The sequence below is a fragment of the Myotis davidii genome, unplaced genomic scaffold (genome assembly GCF_000327345.1).
Source record: "Myotis davidii unplaced genomic scaffold, ASM32734v1 scaffold223, whole genome shotgun sequence".
Classification (NCBI taxonomy): Eukaryota; Metazoa; Chordata; class Mammalia; order Chiroptera; family Vespertilionidae; genus Myotis; species Myotis davidii.
The window spans coordinates 1,254,996-1,278,609 of record NW_006294609.1 but is presented as its reverse complement, the minus strand read 5'-3'; the positions used below and the strand labels follow the sequence as shown (position 1 = coordinate 1,278,609).

At 46.8% G+C, this 23,614-nt stretch overlaps 2 protein-coding genes across 2 annotated transcripts in view; one reads left to right on the top strand and one right to left on the bottom strand.

The window, feature by feature from the left end:
* Window positions 1-23,614, bottom strand: part of PI4KA (phosphatidylinositol 4-kinase, catalytic, alpha) — an 85,625-nt gene that overhangs the window by 24,216 nt on the left and 37,795 nt on the right. The window contains exons 20-29 of the mRNA XM_006768959.2: window positions 8,672-8,780; window positions 8,184-8,320; window positions 7,856-7,989; window positions 5,027-5,109; window positions 3,678-3,748; window positions 3,470-3,594; window positions 2,613-2,694; window positions 2,296-2,379; window positions 1,095-1,184; window positions 374-493 (exon numbers count right to left, since the gene is read on the bottom strand). Of these exons, the coding sequence (XP_006769022.1) occupies window positions 374-493; window positions 1,095-1,184; window positions 2,296-2,379; window positions 2,613-2,694; window positions 3,470-3,594; window positions 3,678-3,748; window positions 5,027-5,109; window positions 7,856-7,989; window positions 8,184-8,320; window positions 8,672-8,780 (1,035 nt within the window). The remainder of the gene's footprint in view (window positions 1-373; window positions 494-1,094; window positions 1,185-2,295; window positions 2,380-2,612; window positions 2,695-3,469; window positions 3,595-3,677; window positions 3,749-5,026; window positions 5,110-7,855; window positions 7,990-8,183; window positions 8,321-8,671; window positions 8,781-23,614) is intronic.
* SERPIND1 (serpin peptidase inhibitor, clade D (heparin cofactor), member 1) lies at window positions 12,981-23,374 on the top strand. The gene is made up of 5 exons (XM_006768857.2): window positions 12,981-13,086; window positions 15,181-16,055; window positions 19,702-19,975; window positions 21,713-21,857; window positions 22,533-23,374. Exons 1-5 carry the CDS (start codon window positions 13,037-13,039, stop codon window positions 22,722-22,724), a joined length of 1,536 nt encoding a protein of 511 aa, XP_006768920.1. The 5' UTR covers window positions 12,981-13,036; the 3' UTR covers window positions 22,725-23,374.

Genomic DNA, 23,614 nt, shown 5'->3' with positions numbered 1-23,614 from the left:
CACTGCGCGTTGTCCAAAATCAACACAACTGTAAACGTTGCTGATGTGTCTACCACAGATCATTTCCTTCCTCAAGGATGTGGACCCGCAGAAATCCAAATCTGACCTCATGAGTGAATCAAGCTTACCTCCATCAGTCCATATTTTCAAAACAAGACAGTGAGGAAACGCCTGTGTGACTGAGCAGCTGCTCTCTCTGAAGCTGGGCGCTCTCTCAAGATTCTGATCTACCAACAGACACTCTGAGCGCCTCACAGGCAGTTGTGGGTGTCCAGGTGGCTTTCATGAAAATACTCATCAGCACTGGCCCTTCCCCCACACCGGTCCTTCCCTGACACAGTGCTCCTGGGGAGCGGGGAGCCCCTTCACGTACCCCGAGAGTCGTGTTCTGCTTGTTGTAGCCGGCGAAGTGAAGAATGCTCTCGGTGGCCATGGCCAGCCCCGTGTGCTGGGACAGTCCCGACACCCAGTTCTGATGTTTGTTCAGATATTCCTGGAATAGGGAAAAATGCTGTTTTACTTCAAAGGTAAAAACGACACTTGATAAACTGAGGTGTGAGATAGTAAAGCAAACGCTGGTTCCAGGGCTGGGTCTGGCCCCTCCCGACAGCCGTGGGGCCCTCAGGGAGTGAGAAAGCACCCCCCTCTGACTGGCTGCTGCTTCCAGGAGAACAAGGACAAAGCTGGTCCCCAGAGCGGCTGGCACACAGCAAATGTGAGACGAACACTGATTCCTTGGGAGCATTTGCTATCTGCCAAGTGCTGGGCAAACAGCTGCAGGGCTTGGTCCTGCCATCCACACCCAGGCAGTTTGGCAGTTCTATTGCCAAGCAGCCCTGCTGATGGGGCGGCGTGCGGACAGAGGGAGGCACAGATCCGATCCACTGGCCTCCCACACCCCCAAACAGCACACTTACCCCACAACCTACTCCCAATGCAGATCATTTTCTGAGGCTTCCATTATTCTCAGGCACTAAACTAATGCTTGGTCGGTTTGTTCACACGAGTGCTGTCTGTACTGAGATTGTGTAAAGCTCTCTGGATGGTTTGAAAGAGCTTATCAAGATTGCTTTTTGATGATTTTTAAAAAGTACCTGCAGGTGGGATTTGGTGACCGTAGGTGCCCACTTCATCGCTTCCTGTAGGATCATTTCACAGCGTGCAGCAAAGTCCTTCACGATGCTCTGAAAAGGGGTGTGATCAACCCGGGGTCAGGGTATCTGGGCTGTCAGAGGACCCCACTATATACTGTGGATAGCTATGGCCCAATTGTGTCCCCCCACATCCATGTGGAAGCTCTAACCCCCAGCACTTCAGAACGTAACTAACTGGAGCCAGGGTCTTCAACGAAGTGATCACATTCAAATGGGATCAGCGTGGGCCCTACTCCAACAGGACTGGTGTCCTTGTAAGAAGAGCAGATGAAGACATAGTCATGTACGGAGGGAGATGTGAGAGCACGTGAGAATGCAGGGAGAAGAAGCCATCCACCAACCAAGGAGAGAGCTCCAGAAGACATCAACACTGCTACCACCTTGATCTCAAACTTCAGCCTCCAGAAATATGTGAAAATACACCTCTGTTATTTAAGCCACCCAGACTGTGACACTTTGTTACGGCAGCCATAGCAAACCAATGGAGGGACTGTGCTCCAACACCAAGGCTCCTGGGTACAGGGAACCCGCACACATCTGGTCTGTAATCCTTGCATGAGGCTGTGTGGCAGAGCCCACACTCACAGCACATCACACAGCTACTCTGCAACGTAAGTCCTGAGTTAGTGACGGAAGGAGCAGGAAGGTCCAGGGAGGTAAAAGCCATCACAGGGACCTCACTACTGCACATGGGGAAGTCCCTGTTGGCAGCTGGTTTGGCTGGGAGGCCCTGAGGTTGGAATGTGACCAGACCCAGCATGGTGGTGGCACCGCTCTGAGCTGGGCTTCAATCTGCCACAGTGAGGGCTCTACGTCAGACCTCAGAGCAGTAAAGCTCGTCTCAAAGTCATGCTTGCTCATTAGCGTTAAGATGCTGTAAGCTGACAGGTAGCTGAAAACCTGTTCGGCAGTTAAACCAAGAAAAGAGCTGCGAACCAGCACGGCTGAGTGGCAGACAGACCTGGGAGTGAGCTGGCACCCATTCATACTGTGCGACCCTGGCAACTGAGGGATAGGGCGCATACTGCTCACACCTCAGACTGCTGGAGACTGAATGACATGCTGTGCGGAACATGCTGGCCTAACAGACACAGAAGATGGCAGTGAAACGGCCCTTAGGACGAGGACCTTCTGGGCCTACCTCCCGGGCTTCACACGTGTCAGGAACGGTGATCCGATAGGGGGCGTCGGGGATACTGTAGTAAGGCTGGTCCTTGTGAATATCCTGAAAGCACAAAGGACTTCCTCTTCCAACAGCCTTCCCCCAGCTGCCCCTGCTGAGCTGTGCCTCCAGGGACGCATTTGCCTTCCTTCCCCCAGCTCGTCCCATCTGTGCTAGGCTTCCATACTTGCTGTGGCTTACTGGGAAAGGTCAGGGTAGGATTTGGGCTTCCCACCCCCAATTAAGCCACTTGGAGCATGAATCAGGCTCAGCATATGGTGGGCAGGGACACTTACTGCACTCAGCGACAGGGACAGGGTCTGGAGGATGTCCAGCATGGTCTTCAGCACCGTCCCGCTCCACAGCAAGTGGGGAAACCTGCACCGAGAGTCACTTTTCAGGGACCAGGAGCGAAACCCTAGGGCACCCACGTTCCTTAAAGGGAGGCTGAGCGTCCCACTTCTGGCTGCCCAGCTGAGGGTCAGAGGTCAGGAGGCTTTCAAGGCAGAGCACCAGTCAGAAAAGCTCCCAGGCTCCTGCTGGTCCCATTGCTCAGGGCCAAGGGACCTGCTTCCAACGATTGTCTTGGTTACCCAGTGGCCAGGCCACACTCCCCACTCCCCGAGGAGCCTTCTCTTTTAGGACCAGGGCTCCTTCATGTTTTCCCATCGTGGCACAAATGGAAAATGGCAGATTTGCATGACACAGAAGATCTGCTCCTGGAGAGGGGCCCCAGGGTGGAGGGAACAGACTGCACAGCTGACTCGTAGTGGCTCCAGCAAACGCCAGCACTCTTGGGAGGCTGCATCGCTTTGAAAGCTTTAATTCTGACTCCATTTTTTTCTGGACTGATAATGTATCGAGATCACACAGGTATATGTGTACACACACACAGAGCATTAAAAGGAAAATGAACCGTAACCGGTTTGGCTCAGTGGATAGAGCGTCGGCCTAGGGACTGAAAGGTCCCAGGTTTGATTCCGGTCAAGGGCATGTACCTTGGTTGCGGGCACATCCCCCAGTAGGAGGTGTGCAGGAGGCAGCTGATCGATGTGATGTTTCTCTCTCATCGATGTTTCTAACTATCTCTCTCTCTTACTCTCTGTAAAAAATCAAAAAAATATATTAAAAAAAAAAAGGAAAATGAGCGTACTTATCCACCAGGCCAGACAGGTACTTGTCCGCCACCCTCCGTATCCTCTTGTGAATGTGGTTGAAGTTCACCAAGAGGAACTGCGCGTGCCGCTCCAGCTCTTCCTCATTCTCCTTGGTCTTTGCCTGGAGAGTCAGAAGAGACAGGTACAGCAGGCGCCCTCCGTGTGCCCCCGGCAAACACGTGCTGGCTCTCTGACAAGGCTTACTTTATCTGCCATCATGTTTAGGAAGGCTTCAAACACTTTGTCTGCAACGGCGATCACACACTGCATCATCCCTGAAACAAGAAGGGTCAAGAGCATCAACAGAAAGGGACCAACCCCAGCTACTGTCAAATGTTTTGTTTGGACATAATTTTAGACTTACCGAGGAGTTCCCACACACCCTCCACCCAGCTTCCCCTGATATTACCATTGCATTTGTCAAAACTAAGAATTGGAAATTGATACAATATGATTTCCTAAACTTCAGGCTTTATATGGATTTCTCCAATTTTCCCACTAGCATGCATCTCTTTTCTGTTCCAGGATCCAATCCAGGATGCCACTTGGCATTTATTCATCGTGTCTCCTTGGTCTCCCCCAATCTATGTTGACTCCTCAATCTGTTCTTGTCTTGAATGATCTTGACATTTCTGAAGAGCACAGGTATTGGGTAGGAGGGTCCTCAATTTAGGTATATCTGATATTTGCTCATGATTAGACTGAGGAAAACAGCACAGAAGTTAAGTGCCCTCCTCCTTGCATCATATCAGGGCATGGTCTGGCCTGACAAAGTCCTGGGAAACACTTGTGGTCATAAGTGAGGTCTCCTCATCACCAGCAGGACTGCCAAGGAGCCCGTCACAGTGAGGAACAGGGGCTGTGTCCACACCACGCTCTCGCTTGGCTAATGGAGCATTTCTAACTGGCTACTTGGTAGGATGCTTTGTCCATCACCTGCCCTTTCTACCTGGTCTGTCTCTGAGACCAGGCATGACCTTCTTCCCTAGACGGTATAGGTCTTTCCTGATTACAATGGAAACTGCATGTTTTTATCTCACGAATACTTAATGGAAGAAACTAATATTTTACACACACACACACACACACACACACAAACACACACACACGCACACCCTAGTATATGTGATTTTCTTTTAAGCAAAATAATAAAAATATTTTATTCATGTTCAAATTTGATAATTTTTCTTTTGGGAGTCCCTTTAAGTTGGTTCTGCTCTGGACTTTAAAAGGCATGACTGTTCCTTGGCAACAAGAAGACGCTCCTGGTCCAACAACGACCCTCTAAGGAGTCCAGGATCCTTTGAGCAGAGGATAGTATTAGGGGCTGAAATCTGGGGGCTGGAGCACACTTGAGCATTGATGGTGGGCAAGAGTGATGCTTTTTCTGCTCTTAGGCCTCTGGCAGTAGTGGCAGAGTCACAAAGGTATGTATTTTTTAAGGTTATATGTTTTATATTGATCTTTCCACACAGACAGAAAATAGGGAGTAGTATCCCTTTTTACCTTATAAAGCTCAGTTCATCACACAAGTACCGCAATAATAAACTTACCAGACTTGTCTTTCTGAATAGCTTTATCCTCAAAGTAGCAGAACATGACCTGGAAACGGTCGGGATCTGTTGAGCGCAAAACCCTAACAAGGAGAGAACAGCTTTGAGTAAATTTTGAAAAATCCAGGCCTTCCCTGTCACAGGCTAGATACTGCCCTGAATGGTGAGGCTGTGAGGAACAGATGGGCTACACCATTTAGAGGGAGAAATGCTGACATGGACTTCCTAAGGGGTGATGTCCACCACCTACCATAACATTCCCACACTGTTCCCCCCAGCAGCCCACCAGTAGTGACAGATCTTAGGGGTTATATGCATGAGGATTCTCCTAACAGCCCTGGCCGAATGTCCATCATCAGGAGATGGGTCAGATAAACCAGAGTACATCCATCCACTGGCACATCACACAGCCACCAAAACGAGAGGTGTCGCTGTATGTGCTGCTCCAGAGAAATACCCAAGACAAATGGTTAGATGAGAAGAACAAGATGTGGGGGAAACGAGTTTCCTAAAGGCCTCTGTGTACTTGGCGAACGTGGAGGATACACATGCTTGCGTATGCATAGAAGATTTCTAGAAGGGAAAGTAAGAGGCTATCAACAGTAGGTATCTAAGGATTCCGGGCCAGGAAAGTGATGCTTGTATTTTTCACCTTTAGCATCTCCTCTATTATCCCAATGTTTTTTATTCTCTATTTCACTTTATGCACCTTGAACATTTTTATTTTTAGAATAAAAAATATCTTTAACCTTGGGGAAAAAGAGACAGGAAAGAAAGGCATGTGCTTGAACTGTGGCCCCTGTGATGAGCTGTTCAGAGTTTGGGGGGCTCCACAGGGAGAATGTAGGCACAAACACAGGCCAGCGCTCCTCAGTGTCTGTGGGCACCCACCTTTAGACAGTTATGCTTCAGGGGGTCAAGCTTGGTGGCTTTAGGCATACGCGGTTTCGAGTGTTCATGTGCACACAGCTTCAACACAATTTCTCACATTTTTACTAGTTCTCCCAATAACTAGTGGCTGAGAATCTGAGCCAGGTTCTTGAATAAAGGCTTCAGGTTTGCTGCTCTGTTCTAACAGAGGGTCTTGGGGACTGGCAGGCAGCACACGGCAGGAGCTGGGCTCATGGGAGCCGCTGCGGGCTGGTCCCCTCAGCCTTCGTCAGCCAGCCAAGTCAACAGCCTGACAGAGCCTGAGCTCACCATTCATGGGCACACTTGTGAGGAAGAGCAGGAGACAGCCCTTCCTGCAGCAGGTATATGAGACTGAGAGCATCTGTTGTAGCCACACATTTGGTATGACTTGTTTTTCTTTAAAAATGTATTATTGTACATAGGGGATTGTGGTGAGATCAGGGCTTTCCCCCCCCTCTACTTATATCCAAGTTTTTGTGTAATGTTCTCATATTACTTTTGTAACAAAACAAAAAACAATTACAATGAAAAAAAGAAAAGCAAGTCAAAACTCCCTTAGTTCTGTGTGGGACTCTGGGAAGAATGAGTCACTCGTTTTTAAATTCTGCTCTGCTGTGGGGTCCTCGGGCTGCCTTAATCTATTTTACACGTTGAACTTTCAAGTGTGACTTTTTACCAGAAGGTTTTGTAGCACCAAATAAGGGTAAAATAATTGTGTTACGCCCTAGCCGGTTTGGCTCAGTGGATAGAGCGTCGGCTTACAGACTCAAGGGTCCCAGGTTCGATTCCGGTCAAGGGCATGTACCTTGGTTGAGGGCACATCCCCAGTAAGGAGTGTGCAGGAGGCAGCTGATTGATGTTTCTCTCTCATCGATGTTTCTAACTCCCTATCCCTCTCCCTTCCTCTCTGTAAAAAATCAATAAAAGCGATTAAAAAAAAAAATAATTGTGTTACCCAAATATCTTTCCTTTTAATAATTAACATTTTCTTTTCCAAAACATTTGAGAAAGACATTATTCTATGATATTCTATCCTGTGACTTAAACAGGCTAAGTGTAATCCGACCTTTTTTGGTGACGGATGCATCACTCTGTGGCTCGTGTATTTGGCTACAGGGCAGCATGCCTCAGCCTTATCTCGGTGGGTCTGTAGCGTCCATAATGGCAGCCATAGACAGCTGAATTCTGAGCATTCTGGCTGCTTTTTCCAGCCTTCATTTATGAGAGGCAACATGATACAGTGCTTAAGAGACTATATATGTTTCAATCTCAATTAGGGATTATTACCTTGGGCAACTAACTTAACTGCTTAGTCTCACTTAACTGCAACTAACTAATGTGCAAAATGGGTATGAGTGCCTACCTCATAGGCTTGTTGAAGAGCATGTAAACGCACTAAGTCACTCAGTCCAGGCTAATACTGATATTGTCATGATGACAATTATAGATTATTACCATTATTACAGCTGTTAGGTCCGCTGTGGCTACGATGCATCCCAAGCATCAGGCCACCTATGGGATTATTTTGGAGCAGGCACCTTCCCATTTCCTGTTTGTACTCTACTGTGACCCTCGAAGCCAGCTGAATGTGTGTCTCGGTGAGGGCTGGTTTCCAACAGGGCCCTCTCCCAGGCAACTGGACCGAGTTTGCAGCATCTACTGTGATTGCTCAGAGGCCTGTTCCCTCTGGGAAAAGGATAACACCAGAGTTTAGACACCTGGGCAGTGATTAGATGTTTGGTGCTCAGGGAGGAGGAGCACACGAGAAAAGCAAAGGGAGCGCTCTGTCTGTTTTTAAGAAAGCTTGCATATCTTGGCAGGGATTGAAAAAAAGTTCCATGCAAGTCCCATGCCTGGAAGGTGCGAGAACGTAAACCAGCGCAAATGTGGATGTGCGGGAGGTGAAGGCTTGTCTACCTCATATACTCCAGCCGGTACACGGACAGGAGATAGGTGGACATGGCAAAGTCCAGCTTGTTGATGAGGGCAGACACTTCGGGGGCAGGATCCAGCAGGTTGATGATGGTGCTGCGCAGCTCATTCAGTTCAGCCTGGAGGGGAATGAAAACTTGAGGTCTCACGGGGGCTCTGGAGGGGAAGCTAGCCCTCCCCCAGGAGACACAAACCCCAGGGGCTGATCCTGGCTATTTCATGTTAAATGAAAGGACCTGCTCTAATTATTCAAGACTGCTCAGCAAAAGCCCTGTGCTGCACCATCTGCCCTTAGGAGGACAAGAATCCTTACGGGGGTGACTGTGTCGTTTTTCATGGCTGAGTTATACTGGAGGACAGACCGCAGTGGCTCTTTGCTGGGAAAGGTGAGCAGGGGGGACTTGGTGGCTATTTCACAGACCCCCTCGTACCACTCTTCTGGCCAGAGTCCTGGAAGAGAATGCACAGGAGTGAGATGACTGCCCTGGTCATGGAGCTCTATGGTGGGGTCGACACTGGCAATTTCTAGAGTCATGGGTCCCTTCTTTAAGTCAGTTTTTCCCAAAATTTGGCATAGATACAAATCTTTTGGATAACTTACACAAGTTTTCCCTAAGTTATGTGGTAGTCTCAGGACCCTAAACCACATCGGGGAGGTGTAACATTTGCAAATACTTGCAGGAAGCAGCAGCTGCATTGCGCTAATTTAAATATGTGCACATTCAAAATAGGTTGAGGCCTACCTCACCTTTGTTTTCATTCTGCACGCTGTCTTCCCTCGAAAAGTGGACATGCCCCTACCTGACCCCTCCACGGCGAATCCCATCAGAACAGAATAGAGCCAGAAGTCCCGGAAGAGCTTCTGCAACCGTGGCTTAGCTTCCTTGATGGGCGGCAACCGTCGGGTAAGCTGATGTGCCAAGGAGAGAGAGAGAAAAGGTTATTTACTCAAAAAACCCTAAAACCTACAGAAGTGAAATCAACCACAGGTTCACTCTTCAAGAGCATCCTCGGGAACCTGTCCATTAGACTGGGTAGGAAAAGGCACAATAAGCAGTAACCAACACTTGGTAAGTTCCCCGGTTAACGTTCATTCATCCAGCAAACATTTATTAGCTAAGTTTCACCGGGAGGTGAAAAACACCATTTCTGCACTTTAAGGTCTTTCTGCCTAATTTGGAGGCAGATGAGCAAGCACAGTGGGTGGAGTTCCTGGAAAAGTGTCATGAGTCTCAATGTTACCATGCAAGTACACTTAGCCAGCCAGAGAACAGAGAGCAGACTGTCCAGCATCAGCTCAAAGCAAGGGAATGTGGAGTGCATGGAATACTTAGGGGAAGGCAATAATGAACTGGGGCGAGGGCTCAGGTGAGGATGTATATGGAGAGAATGAGATTGTGAGAAATCTTGTGGTGGAGGAGAAGTGGCTTTCAAATCTTTTCCAGCACCCCAAATTTTCAAACAATGATCTTGAGCAGAATCCCAACACGTGCAACAGGTAGAGGGAGAGCTGTGCAGATGTAGAAGTGAGGGACTGAAGGCCCTGTTCCCCTGCTCCAGGTGGTGACTCCTCAGGTGGGGAGCAGGGAGTGGCTCCTCAGGTGTGTAAATGGTTAAATCTGTGCACAGTGCCTGCTAGACAAGCCGATCCTCACAGAACCCCAGCAGATAGATGTCGAGCCCCCATACAGTGAAGGGGGACTCTGTGCTTGTGCTTATGAGCACCAAATACGGGCCAGGGACACAGAGGTGGGACAGATGATAATACCCATTGCTGGGGGTGCAGAGTGAGATAGCACTTTCACACTGGCTGGTAGATTATAAATTGGTATAACACTTCCTGTAAAGTTATCTATACATATAAAAGGCTAATATGCAAAGTGTCCCTGTGGGTGTTTGACCAGGAGACTGGGAGTTCTATTGTTCACTATGATGTGCGCTGACCACCATGAGGTGGCATGGAATGAAGGAAGTCCCAGCCAGCAGCCGAAAGGCCCCGATTGGCCCTCATCACCAGCAAGGCCTAGGGACCCTACCTGTGCATGAATTTCATGCACCACTCCTCTAGTTTAGTAATATGCATAAAAATTCTAAATATCCCCATTTTACCTAAAATCTCAACTCTAGAAATCTAAAAAAAATCTAATTTTTAACTATATGTGGAGATAGATGTTAATGTGGTAATCATTTTGCAATATGTACTAATATCAAATCATTATGAACCTGCTATGTGAACTGTATCTCAAGTGTGAAAAAAATCTGGCTCTGGTTGGTGTGGCTCATTGGTTAAGCATCTTCACATGCACCAAAAGGTCACCAGTTCAATCCCCAGTCAGGTCACCTGCCCAGGCTGTGGGTTCCATACCTAGTCAGGGTGCCTGAGGAAGGCAAATGGTAGATGTTTCTCTCTTACCTTGAGTTTCTCTCTCTCTCTCCCTCTCTTTCAAAAATCAATAAAAACATTTTTAAAATCTTATTTAGGCATAAAAATGTAATATTTGTTATAACAGCAAAATAAACAGAAAAAAAATTAAATGTCTACCTTGAGGGGGCATTTAAATAAATTATAGTATATTAAAAAATATTTTCGAAGAATATTTGGTGACATAGGTAGAACTCACAATATTTCAAGTGAAAAAAACACAAAAGTAATATGATAAGTAAAGTAATATGTGTAAGTAATATTATATAAATTTAAAATATATGTGTATAAACATATATTAATAGAAAAAGAAGGGGAAATACCAGCTGCATATTAATAATTATTTCTGGTGGTTGAATTGACAGGAGTTTCTATGTTCTTCCTTAAGTTGCCTGTACTTCTTAGAGTTCTTCCCTAGACGTGTTCTTTTCACAATATCAGGGAGGGTGCAGGAGTTGGCCTAGGACTTGGTAACATGCTGTGTGGGAGAAGGAACAGCTTTTTCTCAAAAGCCACCAGAATGCTATGTCCCTGGGAAGCCGGTTGAGACACTTAGGGGTGCAGGTGGACTCTGGGAAGGGGCTGGAGGTGGAGGAATGCAAAGGAGGGCAGCAATGAACAGAAGCTTCCTATTTAAGAAGCCCAGTGCCACACAGGACACTGCCACGAAAGCACAGTTAATGAGGGGCTACTACTATAGGTGCCAAAGCTGACCAAGTTCCAACCAACATTTAAAATATATATGTGTGTGTATTATTTATTTCAGAGAGGAAGGGAGAGAGAGAGAGAGAGCTATATATAGAAACATCAACGATGAGAGAGAATCATTGATCCGCTGTCTCCTGCATGCCCCACACTGGAGATCGATTCCACAACCTGGGCATGTGCCCTGACTAGGAATCGAACTGTGACCTCCTGGTTCATAGGTTGATACTCAACCACTGAGCCATGCTGGCTGGACAACCAACATTTTTTGAGTCCTGAACTCAAAAAACAGACAGCCCTTTAATATGCCAAATTTGTCACAATAAGCAACACACAGATGCCCCCCTGCAGGCCCCTTGCACACCTGCAGATTGCCCTGAGTCTCACTCTCACTTCTGTGGGTGACAGCACCAAACACACTCAAGGGTACTGAAATCAGGGAGCAGCACTCTGTCATAAATTGGTTTTCCAGACAATTCAGCATATTCTTATAATATTTTAGATTACAAAGTTAAAAACAAACAAACAGTCCTAGCTGGTTTGACTCAGTAGATAGAGCATCGGCCTGCAGACTGAAGGGTCCCAGGTTCGATTCTGGTCAAGGGCACATGCCTGGGTTGTGGGCTCGATCCCCAGTGCGGGGTGTACAGGAGGCAGCCGATCAATGATTCTCATCATTGATGTTTCTATCTCTCTCTCTCTCTCTCCCTTCCTCTCTGAAATCAATAAAAATATATTTTAAAAAATACAAATAAACAAATCATAGCCCCACAGATTGTGAATGCCTAGGTCAGTGGTCGGCAAACTCATTAGTCAACAGAGCCAAATATCAATAGCACAACAACTGAAATTTCTTTTGAGAGCCAAATTTTTTAAACTTAAACTATATAGGTAGGTACATTGTTATTAACTTCATTATGGTACTCCTAAGCTGGCCTTTGCTAAAAACGTCCTCAATCTGATTGAGGTACGTTCGCTGAGGTCGACCCCTTCCAACTCTCCCATCCACACTCGTCTTGTATACTTGTTTCGTCTATTCTTAAATTTATGACAAAAATACCTGTAGGATATGCAGCTGGTTGGAAAAATACAGGTAACTTTATGCTTTGAGTAGATACTTTTGTCACCCGTGCGCAATTTGCGGACACGACTAGCACTAACCACTGCACAATGAGACTGCGGACTGACTGGCTCACTCAACTCCTACATGAATCGCGCGCCTCCCCCGCGCTGCGTATCTTGCGGCCTGCCTGTGCCGCGTCGCCGGACCGACCAACCGACACTCCCCTCCCCCTACTTCTTCTAATGCCAATAGACTCACCCAGGCCGAAAACCAACTTCTGTGCATGGGCCACGAAGTTTCAATTGCACGTGGTATTTTGTGCAAGAGCCACACTCAAGGGGCCAAAGAGCCGCATGTGGCTCGTGAACCGCGATTTGCTGACCACTGGCCTAGGTGGACCTGCGTTTGGAAAGCCCTGCTCTGCAGTCTTACAATGGACAGGAGAACTGGGCTGCAAATTCTGGCGGAGAAGACAGTGACCCTTGACTGAAGAAAGGTCTCCCTATGCTGTAAGTCACAAATCTCATCCTCCCTCTTCCCTTGTCACTGAGCTCATGGAACCCGCCTGCCTCGCAGCTATGTCAGCCCTGGAGGCCAGGACGAACTCAGGCACTGCGATTCATCCTAGAGGCAGAATTCACAGTTAGAGGGCAGACGAGTGACCTTTACTTTCATGGAAGCAGTACAGCTACCAGCCCTGAAGTAACCCAGCCCCCAAGCTCTGAAAAGCATCTGTATGGTGGCTTCAGCGAGACTGCTCCATCAGCCCATCGACACAGTGACAGTCATGCATTCAAAACGCCAGCTACACCAGAACTGGAGCTGAGGAGTCACAAGTCACTCAGCGGTAACCAAAGACACAGCTGAGGGATATGTGCTGACAAAGCTAGTTGAGTGGTGTTTGATTTGGGACATATTTACTTTGGAAGATACGCAACAACAGCCCAGCACCAAAGTTCACTTTGAAACTGTGCTGATGACCTTGGCTGATTTCATCTCTGAAACACACTTCACAGAAGCACAGAGGTGAGTTTGTTTCTAACATTTCTGCTGATTATAAATTCTCATTTGTGGTTAGAGACGGGCAACTGGTGCATTTCTCTATCAATTTCAAAAGCTTTCTATACTATCTTAGAGATGGAAAAATGTTTTATTTTTTAATCTGCTTATTATAAAAAAATTTCAGTTACATTATTGGGACAATTAATGAAATTAAAAACAGGAATTGGAGTAAGAAAAGATTATACCTATGTAAAGTCATTTGCTTTGGATAACTGTACTGTGATGATGTATAAAAATATCCTTGTTCTCAGGCATTTTTCCCTGAAACATTAGAATTAAAAGTTAGAGAGACAAAATATAAGGGACTTACTCTCAAATGGCTCAGATAAAAGAAGGTGTATGAGTGTGCCTGTGTGTACACACACAAATACACACACAAATATACACACACACATATATATATACAGAGAGAGAGCAAAAGAATAATAAAACCACTGTTCCAAAATATGACATCTGGAAAAAGGGTACACAGGCTTTTTTCTCTATGCTGTTCTTTGAATTTTTCTGGAAGTTTGAAGTTATTTCAAAATTAAAGGTTTTTTAAAACTTGAGGCAGTTACTTCTCTCCCATCATCCCTGCCCTGTTTGGGCCTGGAGGTAACAGTCAGAGGAACAAGGGTGTCCCAGTGTTAAGGGCTGACGTGTAACCAAAAATAACGCTTCTCTCCAAAGACAGTGATCTGGACTTAAACATAACCAAGTGAATGTTTTAAAGTGTCTTATATCATTCTTGTTATACTAAATGGCAAAACAACAGGAAGATTTACCTTTAGATACTTAGTTTCAATCCATAGGAAATATCAGATATATTTTCTCCTTCCTCTGATAAGGGAATAATGAAAACTATTTTTGGCTTTTCGTCATATAATACAGGAAAGGAACAGGGGATAAGAAAGCTTCTGAATATATTATCTGAACACAGGATAAAAACATGAATGTTTTCACCTTTGCCTCGCTATCTGGTCTCACATTTCTTTTTTTTAAAATATATTTTATTGATTTTTTAGAGAGGAAGTGAGAGGGATAGAGAATTAGAAACATCAATGAGAGAGAAACATCCATCAGCTGCCTCCTGCACACTCCCTACTGGGTATACGCCCGCAACCAAGGTACATGCCCTTGACCGGAATCGAACCTGGGACCCGTGAGTCCGCAGGCCGATGCTCTAACCGCTGAGCCAAACCGGTTTCGGCTAAAATTTATCTTTTTCACTTAAGGAGAGTGCCCCCCTTTAATCTCACCATATGCCTAGTGAGATTATTCCCAAAGCCATGCTACAAGCAGTGAAGTAAGATACACTGAGCGGTGGGAGCCAGCTGAACACAAAGGAGAAAAAAGCACACCTGCAGCAAGCAGCCTGTAGCCCCAACACATTTCAGCCCACCGGTCACATTTCACAAGCCTGGAGGGGGTCTCTGTTACGGACAAGTTCCAAATCTTCTGCAAACTAACCCTCCATGACTACACAAATTTCAAATACCTTTAGAATATGTTTTCAGAAAGCCTGGCCCATACATATTTTCAACACCTCCACTCAAACCTCACCTCTTGGTGAAGCTTCCCTGACTCTCTGGATACCCCACTCCTATTGTAGGAGGCAACACTGCACCCCAGATCTGCATCACGCACCCTACCTTCTTTAGTGCACATCTGTCTCCCACCTGGCTGGTGAGCCCCTGGGTGGGGGAGACCTTTATATTTCCGGTGCCTAACAGGTTGTGTGAAGATAGGAGACAAAGTTTAGTGAATGAATGAAAAAGAAACTCCCTAGGGCTCTTGAGCCCCCAGGATTCTAGATGGTTATGGTTCTCTGCAAACCTTTAAAGAAGGGATTCTCATGTAGAGGTCCATGGATCCTTCAGGCAGGTTTATGAAGTCCGCGTGCAATGTTAGTATCGGCTTATCTTCACCAGATTCTCTTTATCCATAATCCTAAAATGGTTAAAGGCTGGCACTCCCAGGGTCAAAGCCTCCAGGACTCCTACCTACGAGTAAGCACTGCAGAGGTGGGGTGGGGTCTGCTAAGCTGACTCTCACAGGTCGTGCTTTTCCTTCCAGCTCTAGCTCTGCCAAAATGAAATGCCCGTTCCAACCCCTCGTTGTTTCTCTCATATTAATATCTGTGTGTGGGAACAATGGCCAGGTGGATCAGCTTGAGAAAGGAGGGGACAGTTCTGAGTCTGTGGATCGCAAAAACCTGAGCATGCCCCTTCTCGCTGCTGACTTCCACAAGGAAAACACGGTCACCAACGACTGGATCACAGAGGGAGAGGAGGACGAGGACTATCTGGACCTGGAGAAGCTATTCAGTGAAGATGATGATTACATCGACATCATCGACGTGGTTTCACCCACAGATTCAGAGGCCAGTGCTGGGAACATCCTCCAGCTCTTCCACGGCAAGAGCCGGATCCAGCGCCTTAACATCCTCAATGCTAAGTTCGCTTTCAACCTTTACCGAGCACTGAGGGAGCAGGCCAGTCCTTCCGACAACATCTTCATAGCCCCTGTGGGCATTTCCACCGCCATGGGCATGCTGTCCTTGGGCCTGAAGGGGGAGACTCATGAACAAGTACACTCAATTTTGCATTTTAAAGACTTTGTCAATGCCAGCAGCAAGTATGAAATCACGACCATTCATAATCTCTTTCGTAAACTGACCCATCGCCTCTTCAGGAGGGATTTTGGGTACACGCTGCGGTCAGTCAATGACCTTTACATCCAGAAGCAGTTTCCAATCCTGAATGACTTCAAAACTAAAGTAAAAGAATACTACTTTGCCGAGGCCCAAGCAGCGGACTTCTCAGACCCTGCCTTCATATCAAAAACCAACAACCACATTCTGAAGCTCACCAAGGGCCTCATCAAAGATGCTCTGGAGAATATAGACCCAGCCACTGAGATGATGATTTTAAACTGCATCTACTTTAAAGGTAAGAAGTAGCTTTATGTTTCTCAAAGCAAAGTCGCAACATATTCTTAGTACACATGCAGGTGGGTTGAATGCCAGAACTATATTCTAGCTCTGATTTATCCAAGAAACCAAGACACTAGGTCAGCTCACAGAGACAGGCACGATCATGATGAGGTGACAGTAGGAGCTGACACACTCTTGAGCCCTAACTTCGTGTTTTCACACTCACTGAATCGTCACAACATTGGGAGGTTGGTACTATTATTAGCGTCCCCACTTTACAGACAGAGACACCAAAGTACAGAGAAAGAAAGTATCACTAGTAAGGGACAGAGCCAGGGTCGCCCCAGGAGGGCCATCTCTAGCACCTTGTTAAATTGGAAAAAATAATACAAAAACCATTTTAGCACTGGGCCAGTCTGGAGTTTTTTCATTTCCTTGCCCAATTTTCAGTAAGCAGGAATATGGATGAAAGGCTGAAGTGAAAACTATTCAGCTTGAATAACTGACATTAACACCTACAACTCTTTTTGGGACACTGCACTAATGGGCAGGCGTAGGGGCGGATAAACTATTATTTCTAGAGCAACTATTCTGGGCCAGACACCAAAACATGTTCTTTTTAAATGATATCAGAGAAGAGAGGGAGAGATAGACAGGAACACCAATGATGACAGAGAACCACTGATTGGCTGCCTCCTGCACATGGACATCGAACCATGACCTCTTGGTTCATAGGTCGACGCTGGGCCCAAAGCACTTTTTACAGAGGCGACTCCCCCTCACTATACACACACAGGACCCTGGAGTCCTACAAGTAAATGGGCATAGGTCTGTGAAATCCAGACTCTCTTTAAAATGCCCTCAGGGACCTGAACAAGAAACCTCTACCTTATGAGGCTAGAGGGCTGGAGGGCAGAGACAGGAAGGAGCCAGCATCACAACGGGTTCGGGTCTCTGTGACACTTTGCTCTCTGCCACCAAGAATTAGTAGGCACCAGCCCGAGCGGCAAAGGACTAAGGCCCTCTCCTGGCTGCTGCTACGGGGCCAGCGCCCCTCAACAGGCCAACACACTGCTCTGTGCCTATGCCAAGACCTCCCAACAGTTGTGCCAAGCAGGCATTCTGCTAGATGGGCAAGGGGGCGCCGAGGAAGCCAAGACCACAGGAATGAGCGGGACCCTTGGCTTCCCCCTTCCCCACAAGAGTCAGGCACAGCACTGTCCTTGTGGAGGGTGGGACCAAAGGCTGAGTTCTAACAGGCTTGTGACAGACACACAACTTTTCTGTAAAAGCGAAAATCCTCCTCAGATTTCTTTCCGTTAAGGATACAGGCCCTCTTCACTTGACATCACTTTGGCTTATACAGGGTTCCACAGGGCTGCTCTATGTTTGGAGAGTGGGGGAAACCTGTATGTATGCACACAGACATATCTCTGTTGCTGGCTAGCAGCTTTAGAAGTGAGCAGACTGCAGTCTAAGCCCTGGCTTCACCACCCCTTATGTGTGTGGCTTTGGGTAAGTCATTCACCATCTCTGTGACGTGGTTCCTCACCTTTATCACAGAGATAACACCTATTCTGACAGGGCTGGGAGCAGCACTGCAAGAGACAGTGGTGCCACACTTTAGCCCAGTGCATGGCATGCTGGGAAGTCTCAATGAACTCGGAAGAGTCAAACTGTAGATTTCAGTATTATATATTATGCATAATATTATTTAACTTCTATAAGCAATTAAATTCTGTTTAGGAGTGCCTTTAGAACAGGCCAGTGCAAGCATCTGTACACCAAAGCCTTCAGTCTCACAAGTCTGTGGGGTACCTCTGGGCCCCAAGAGCCTCTGCATCGGGCTGGCCAGGTGCTGAGCAGACAGACACACAGCAGCAAGCCATCCCAACTGGAAAGGGGCTGGAGAAACAGCTACGATGGTCACTTTATAATCTCCTGACCTCAGTAACCAGTGTCCTCGAAAGTGTAAAAGTGGCAAATATAGGTGCTTCTTTTTGCCATCATATTGAAACTTCAGTCACTTAATTTAATCCTGGGAGTCAGAGGGAAGAAATGCTAGTAACATCCAGTCTTTCATGGATGCTTATCAAAGGAGAGTCTAAAAGAGAAATTTTAATCTCCAGCCCCCAAATTTGTTACTATTTTTATTTTAATTTAAATGTTACAACCACTTTGTAAAGCACAATAAAACAGAGATTCGGCCTCAACAGGAAGTCAAAGGAAAGAATCCCAGGAGACACATGACAGCTTCAGCAGAAAGAATAGTGATTCTCAACCAGGGGACAATTCTGCTCCCAGGGCAAATGTCAAGAGACGTTTGTGGTTTACAAAACCTGTGACGCAGGGGGAAGCACTCCTGGCATCTAGGAACAGCTTCAAAAGTTAGGCCAGGGATGCCACTAAACATCCTACAATGCACAGGACAGCTGCCCAGCAGAACTGCCCGTGTCAATAGTGCTGCAACTCCGGGGCAGAGGCCGGCTCAGGGAGGAGGAAACTTAGCTACCATCAGGAGCAGGTAGTGTTTAACACGTTAAGCGCCCAGCCTGTTTTATCTTCCGGATGGAAAGTATAGTGTCAGTCACCGGTGACTGACTGGGCACTTAACCTCCTGCAAAGGAACCTCTTGCTTACCTCATTCAGCTCTGTTTACCCACCAGCTGCAAACCTTGAAGTTGTTCTGTTATGTGCCTGTTTCCTCATTTGTAAAATGGGGCTAATAATAAAAAGCACCCACCTCTGTATGGTTGCTGGAGAAAATGAGGTAATACAGGAAAGGTGCTAAAAAGAATGCCTGACATCACCAATTCTCATCTGTCAAGGATCCCTCATTACTAGTTACTAGCATCCTAGAACTAAATTAGTCATGTACTTCTTCTTGGATACATAGCGCTGTGCCCAAATCTAAAGTGAAGGTCTTGACGGCAGCATCACCAATGTGTCTTGCTAGTTCTTAGAGAATTGCAGAGTGTGAGGGATAAAAGCCACCAAAACAGATCTGCCCTGAGCTAAAAGCTACTCACTTTACAAATGAACAAGGAGAGGCTCAGGCACGTGAGGTGTCTTGCTAGGGCAGTGGTGGCGAACCTTTTGAGCTCGGCGTGTCAGCATTTTGAAAAACCCTAACTTAACTCTGGTGCCGTGTCACATCTAGAAATTTTTTGATATTTGCAACCATAGTAAAACAAAGACTTATATTTCTGATATTTATTTTATATATTTAAATACCATTTAACAAAGAAAAATCAACCAAAAAATGAGTTCGTGTGTCACCTCTGACACGCGTGTCATAGGTTCGCCATCACTGTGCTAGGGTCTACACCTAGCTAGTGTCAGAATCTAACCCAGAATCCACTCCAATCTACTTTTCCTCCCCCATTACCATGCTTCCTACAAGTATGTTAGCGCTCTGACCTTAGAATCCTCTAAAACTGTGCTTCTCAAAGTGTGGTGTGCAGACCAGAAGCATCAGCAACATCTGGGAACAAGTGAGAAATGCCAGTTCTTGGCCCAAACCAGACTTTTGGGATCAGAAACTCTGGGGGTGGGAGCAGTCCAAACAAGCCCTCCAGGGGCTTCTGATACATGCTTACGTGTGAGGACCACTGCTCTAATAGAACATTTTCACGAAAGCCCCGTTTCTGTTGACTTTATAGGATCCTGGGTGAATAAATTCCCAACGGAAATGACCCACAACCACAACTTCAGGCTGAACGAGCGAGAGGTGGTCAAGGTCTCCATGATGCAGACCAAGGGGAACTTCCTGGCGACAAATGACCAGGAGCTGGACTGCGACGTCCTGCAGCTGGAGTACGTGGGCGGCATCAGCATGCTAATCGTGGTCCCGCACAAGCTGTCGGGAATGAAGGCCCTCGAGACACAGCTGACGCCCCAGGTGGTGGAGAGATGGCAAAAAAGCATGACCAACAGGTACTTCAGGTTGAGCGTCCTTTTGATTTCCAGGATCCTGAGGGAGCCCGGGAATACTAGTATGTTGATCATTTTAAGAAAAATGGAAAAGTATGCATGAATACCCAAGAACTGCCACACTGGGCCACTCTATTAATTCGGCCCAAATTTCTTGCTTGGTGAGAAGTAATCAGAGCTTCTGTAAAAAACACATCTGCTCTCCGTAAAGACAGAAGCTAGTGACAGGTGACTTAGACACAGCTTGGAAATAATCCTGGCTCTGCCATGGGCTTGCTTTGTGGCCTTGAGCCCTGGCTTTGTTATCTATACAAGCAGCATGATCCCATAACTGCCCGGTCACTGGGGGAAATAAATAGAAAAGCAATGTCAACCATCCCTCACAGTGCCCAGAACCTGAGAGATGTTTAACAAAGACCTTCCCCCTCTTAACTCATTAAGGACATGTCTTTCATGATTTTCCTATATTATTATTTATTACTCCATAGTCAAAACTACAGGTTACTAAGATTATTACTGGATCATGGCAGAAAATGAAGAAGTTACATTTCTGTCTCACTGGATACTGGTTAGGCCTACATTAAGAAGTGAATCTGGTGTGGTCTCCTTTTGAGACAAGAATACAAAGAAATGTAATAAACTAAGAAACAAGCTCTTAGAAGAAGGTATTTGCCCAGGTAGCCAATTAGTCATCAAGCCCTGACAATTTCTCCTTAAAAATGTCCCTTCTGTACTTGCCTGCTTCCTAACCACCTTCTACCCTGAGCCTACAGAGGCCTAACCAACGGCCTGTTTCCATTGCTCAGTCTACCAGCACTGGCTGCCAGAAGAGCATTCTCATGACACCATCTCCACCTGCCACTTCTCATAAACTCTGTGGACCCCCACCCACAGGATACAGACCAGCTTCCTGGCCTGGCCCACGGACACAGCCCCATCTAGCCTGCTCTACTCCCATCTCCTCCTCTCTCCCCTCCCATTCGGCCTGGTGGCCCCTTGCACCCCCGCTGGACCACAGCCTCACACTCCCTCCAGGCCTTTGTTCACACAGTGAGGTCCCCATCTCTCAAGCAGTGGGCAACCTTCTAGGCCACAGGAATATCCCTCCTCCACATCCCTTCTTGGATGGCTCCAGTAGTTAGCCCTGTTATAGCTGGTCAGACATGAACATACCATCTTTATGTTTTTACTGCTTCACATGAGAGTCTTGGCTTGCTAAAAGGAAAGCAAGCTCTTGAGAAGGGGAATAGCATCGGGCTTCTCTTTGTCCCAGTGAGGGCTGGATCTGGCTCCAAAGGCACTATTGTTGCTGTTAATCCAGTTGAGGACTGAATGAACTGAGGCAAGGACTAAGAATGCTCAGCACTGTCTGGTATACATATGTATAACAGGTTCTTTTTTTAAGCACATTGACCTTAATAAAATAAGAAGTGGCTGAAATTAGGGACCAAACAATAATTTTAGACATCTTCTCCAACCATAAACCTGGAAGACAGGACATGAACTCCAGAGTATTGAGGAAATGACCACTCACCAGTAACCAGGCCTCAGTCTTTGGTAACTGGGATTACAATAAGATGGTCTTTCCAAAATCCTCAAGTGACAGTACCAGGATAGGATTTTAACAAGTGCTGTGTCAATTCTGTGGTAAATGCACCACTCTGGGTGCATATAAAGAAGAAACATGACCCTTTCAACTTGTGGTTCATAAAACTCGGCCCCCTTTTACTGTCTGACCAGAACTCGAGAGGTGCTCTTGCCCAAATTCAAGCTGGAGAAGAACTACAACCTGGTGGAGGCCCTGCAGTCCATGGGGATCACGGCACTGTTTAATAAAAGCAGCGACATGACAGGAATCTCAGACCAGAGGATCGCCATCGATCTGGTAATCTCTCCTCTCTGCCCTCTGCACCCAGCCCCAGGGTCTCCCCCCGCAAAGCCTCCTCCCGCCCGGCCCTGACTTCATGTTGGGGAAGCTGGGTCTGCTCTCCCTGAGTCTGCCAGGCACTGAGTGGGCAGGGTGGCCTGTTTCAGGAAGCAGCCTGGGGCTGAGCCCAGCTCCTGCTGACACCAGAGAGAGAGCAGGTGTGTGCTCCACTCTGTGAAATAGCTACTCCCGGCCGAATCATGAAAGACCCGTGAAATACATGCAGAGACAGTGCACTACTGCACTATGAACTTAACACACCAGTGATAGGCATTCCACAAAACAGAAAACACCAGTCCAAACCATGTGCATTCCAGGCCCAATCCTCCCAGTGCACCCCAGAGTATAAGTCTTGGCTCACAGACTGCTCATACTGTGACCACCGGAAAGAATGATTATGATGTTAGAGTTTACAGATAAGTGTTGTTTAAACAACATGGCCTCTAAGCACAATTACCATATCTGATGGGTGATTAGAAAGCATTTCAAGGGTCATTCTAACCAGCTGTGGTCTGTGCCGTGCATATAGTATTTCAACCTAGTCCCCGAATAAGATGCAACTCCGCCCTATCTTCTATCCCTCTGTGTGCCAACTGACAGAATCTGACAACTTTCCTTTCCATTTTGAAACAGTTTAAGCACCAAGGTACCATCACAGTGAACGAGGAGGGCACCCAAGCTGCTGCTGTTACAACGGTGGGGTTCATGCCTCTGACAACCCAAGTCCGTTTCAATGTTGACCGCCCCTTCCTGTTCCTCGTCTATGAGCACCGCACCAGCTGCCTGCTCTTCATGGGGAAAGTTGCCAACCCCACCAAGTCTTAAAGATAGAGATCTGGGTGTCTCAAGTTTTGGGGGCACTCTGTAGTTCTGCTTTCATTGTAACAATGAAAACAGAGATGTTTAGCATCATGACTTTGTGGTTTATACTACCATTCTGAAACTGAGAAACATATGAGAGAAGAAATTCACCAACAATGAGAACCCTGCTGGAATTAATTCTGCATAGTGAACAATGCTGTCAGTTCAGAGAAGTTCATGTACCTGTGGCATGTCAGCTTTTACCTAGAGGGTGTCAGCAACATACAGAGCAGCTTACCTCCCGCCTCCTCAGAGCCTCCCTGGCACTTCCTTCCCTTGTAGTCCCCATCCTTGCACATCTGGCTCTATTACTCAAAGCCTTTCTCAACCAGGGATCCTCATCTAAACACAGAACACAGAAAAGAGCGGCATGACTAATTTCTCACCTTTCTCAAGGAAGGTGCACAGGTGGCACCATCCCCGATGCCAGGAGAGAAGCCACCTCGTGTTCAAGGGGTGCCCTTGGCATTAGGGCTTAATTCTAGTAAAGGCCCAACCTTCCAAACGGAAGCTGTCATCTGTACTCCTGCTGTCACCTCACTGCTGCCCAGAGGACAGTATGTACACATGGCCTTGCCTTCTACCCTAGAGATAAATATCACCACTTTCACTGTGTATCTGTTATAATTCTAATTTTTGAAGCTCAAATAAGAAAGGCTAAATTCACAATAGCTGATGTCCCCAGAAATGACAGAGGTTTAGAAAAAGTAACTTGAGTTTTCCACAGTGGCTCATGGCACGGTTTCAGGTGAGAGTTGCTAAGTCCCGGGGACAGGGCTGCTGTGGATGGGGCTGCATGGGGAATTCCTCAAATCAGCCTTTATGTGGGCCACACATTTTGGCTTTCATCCCTG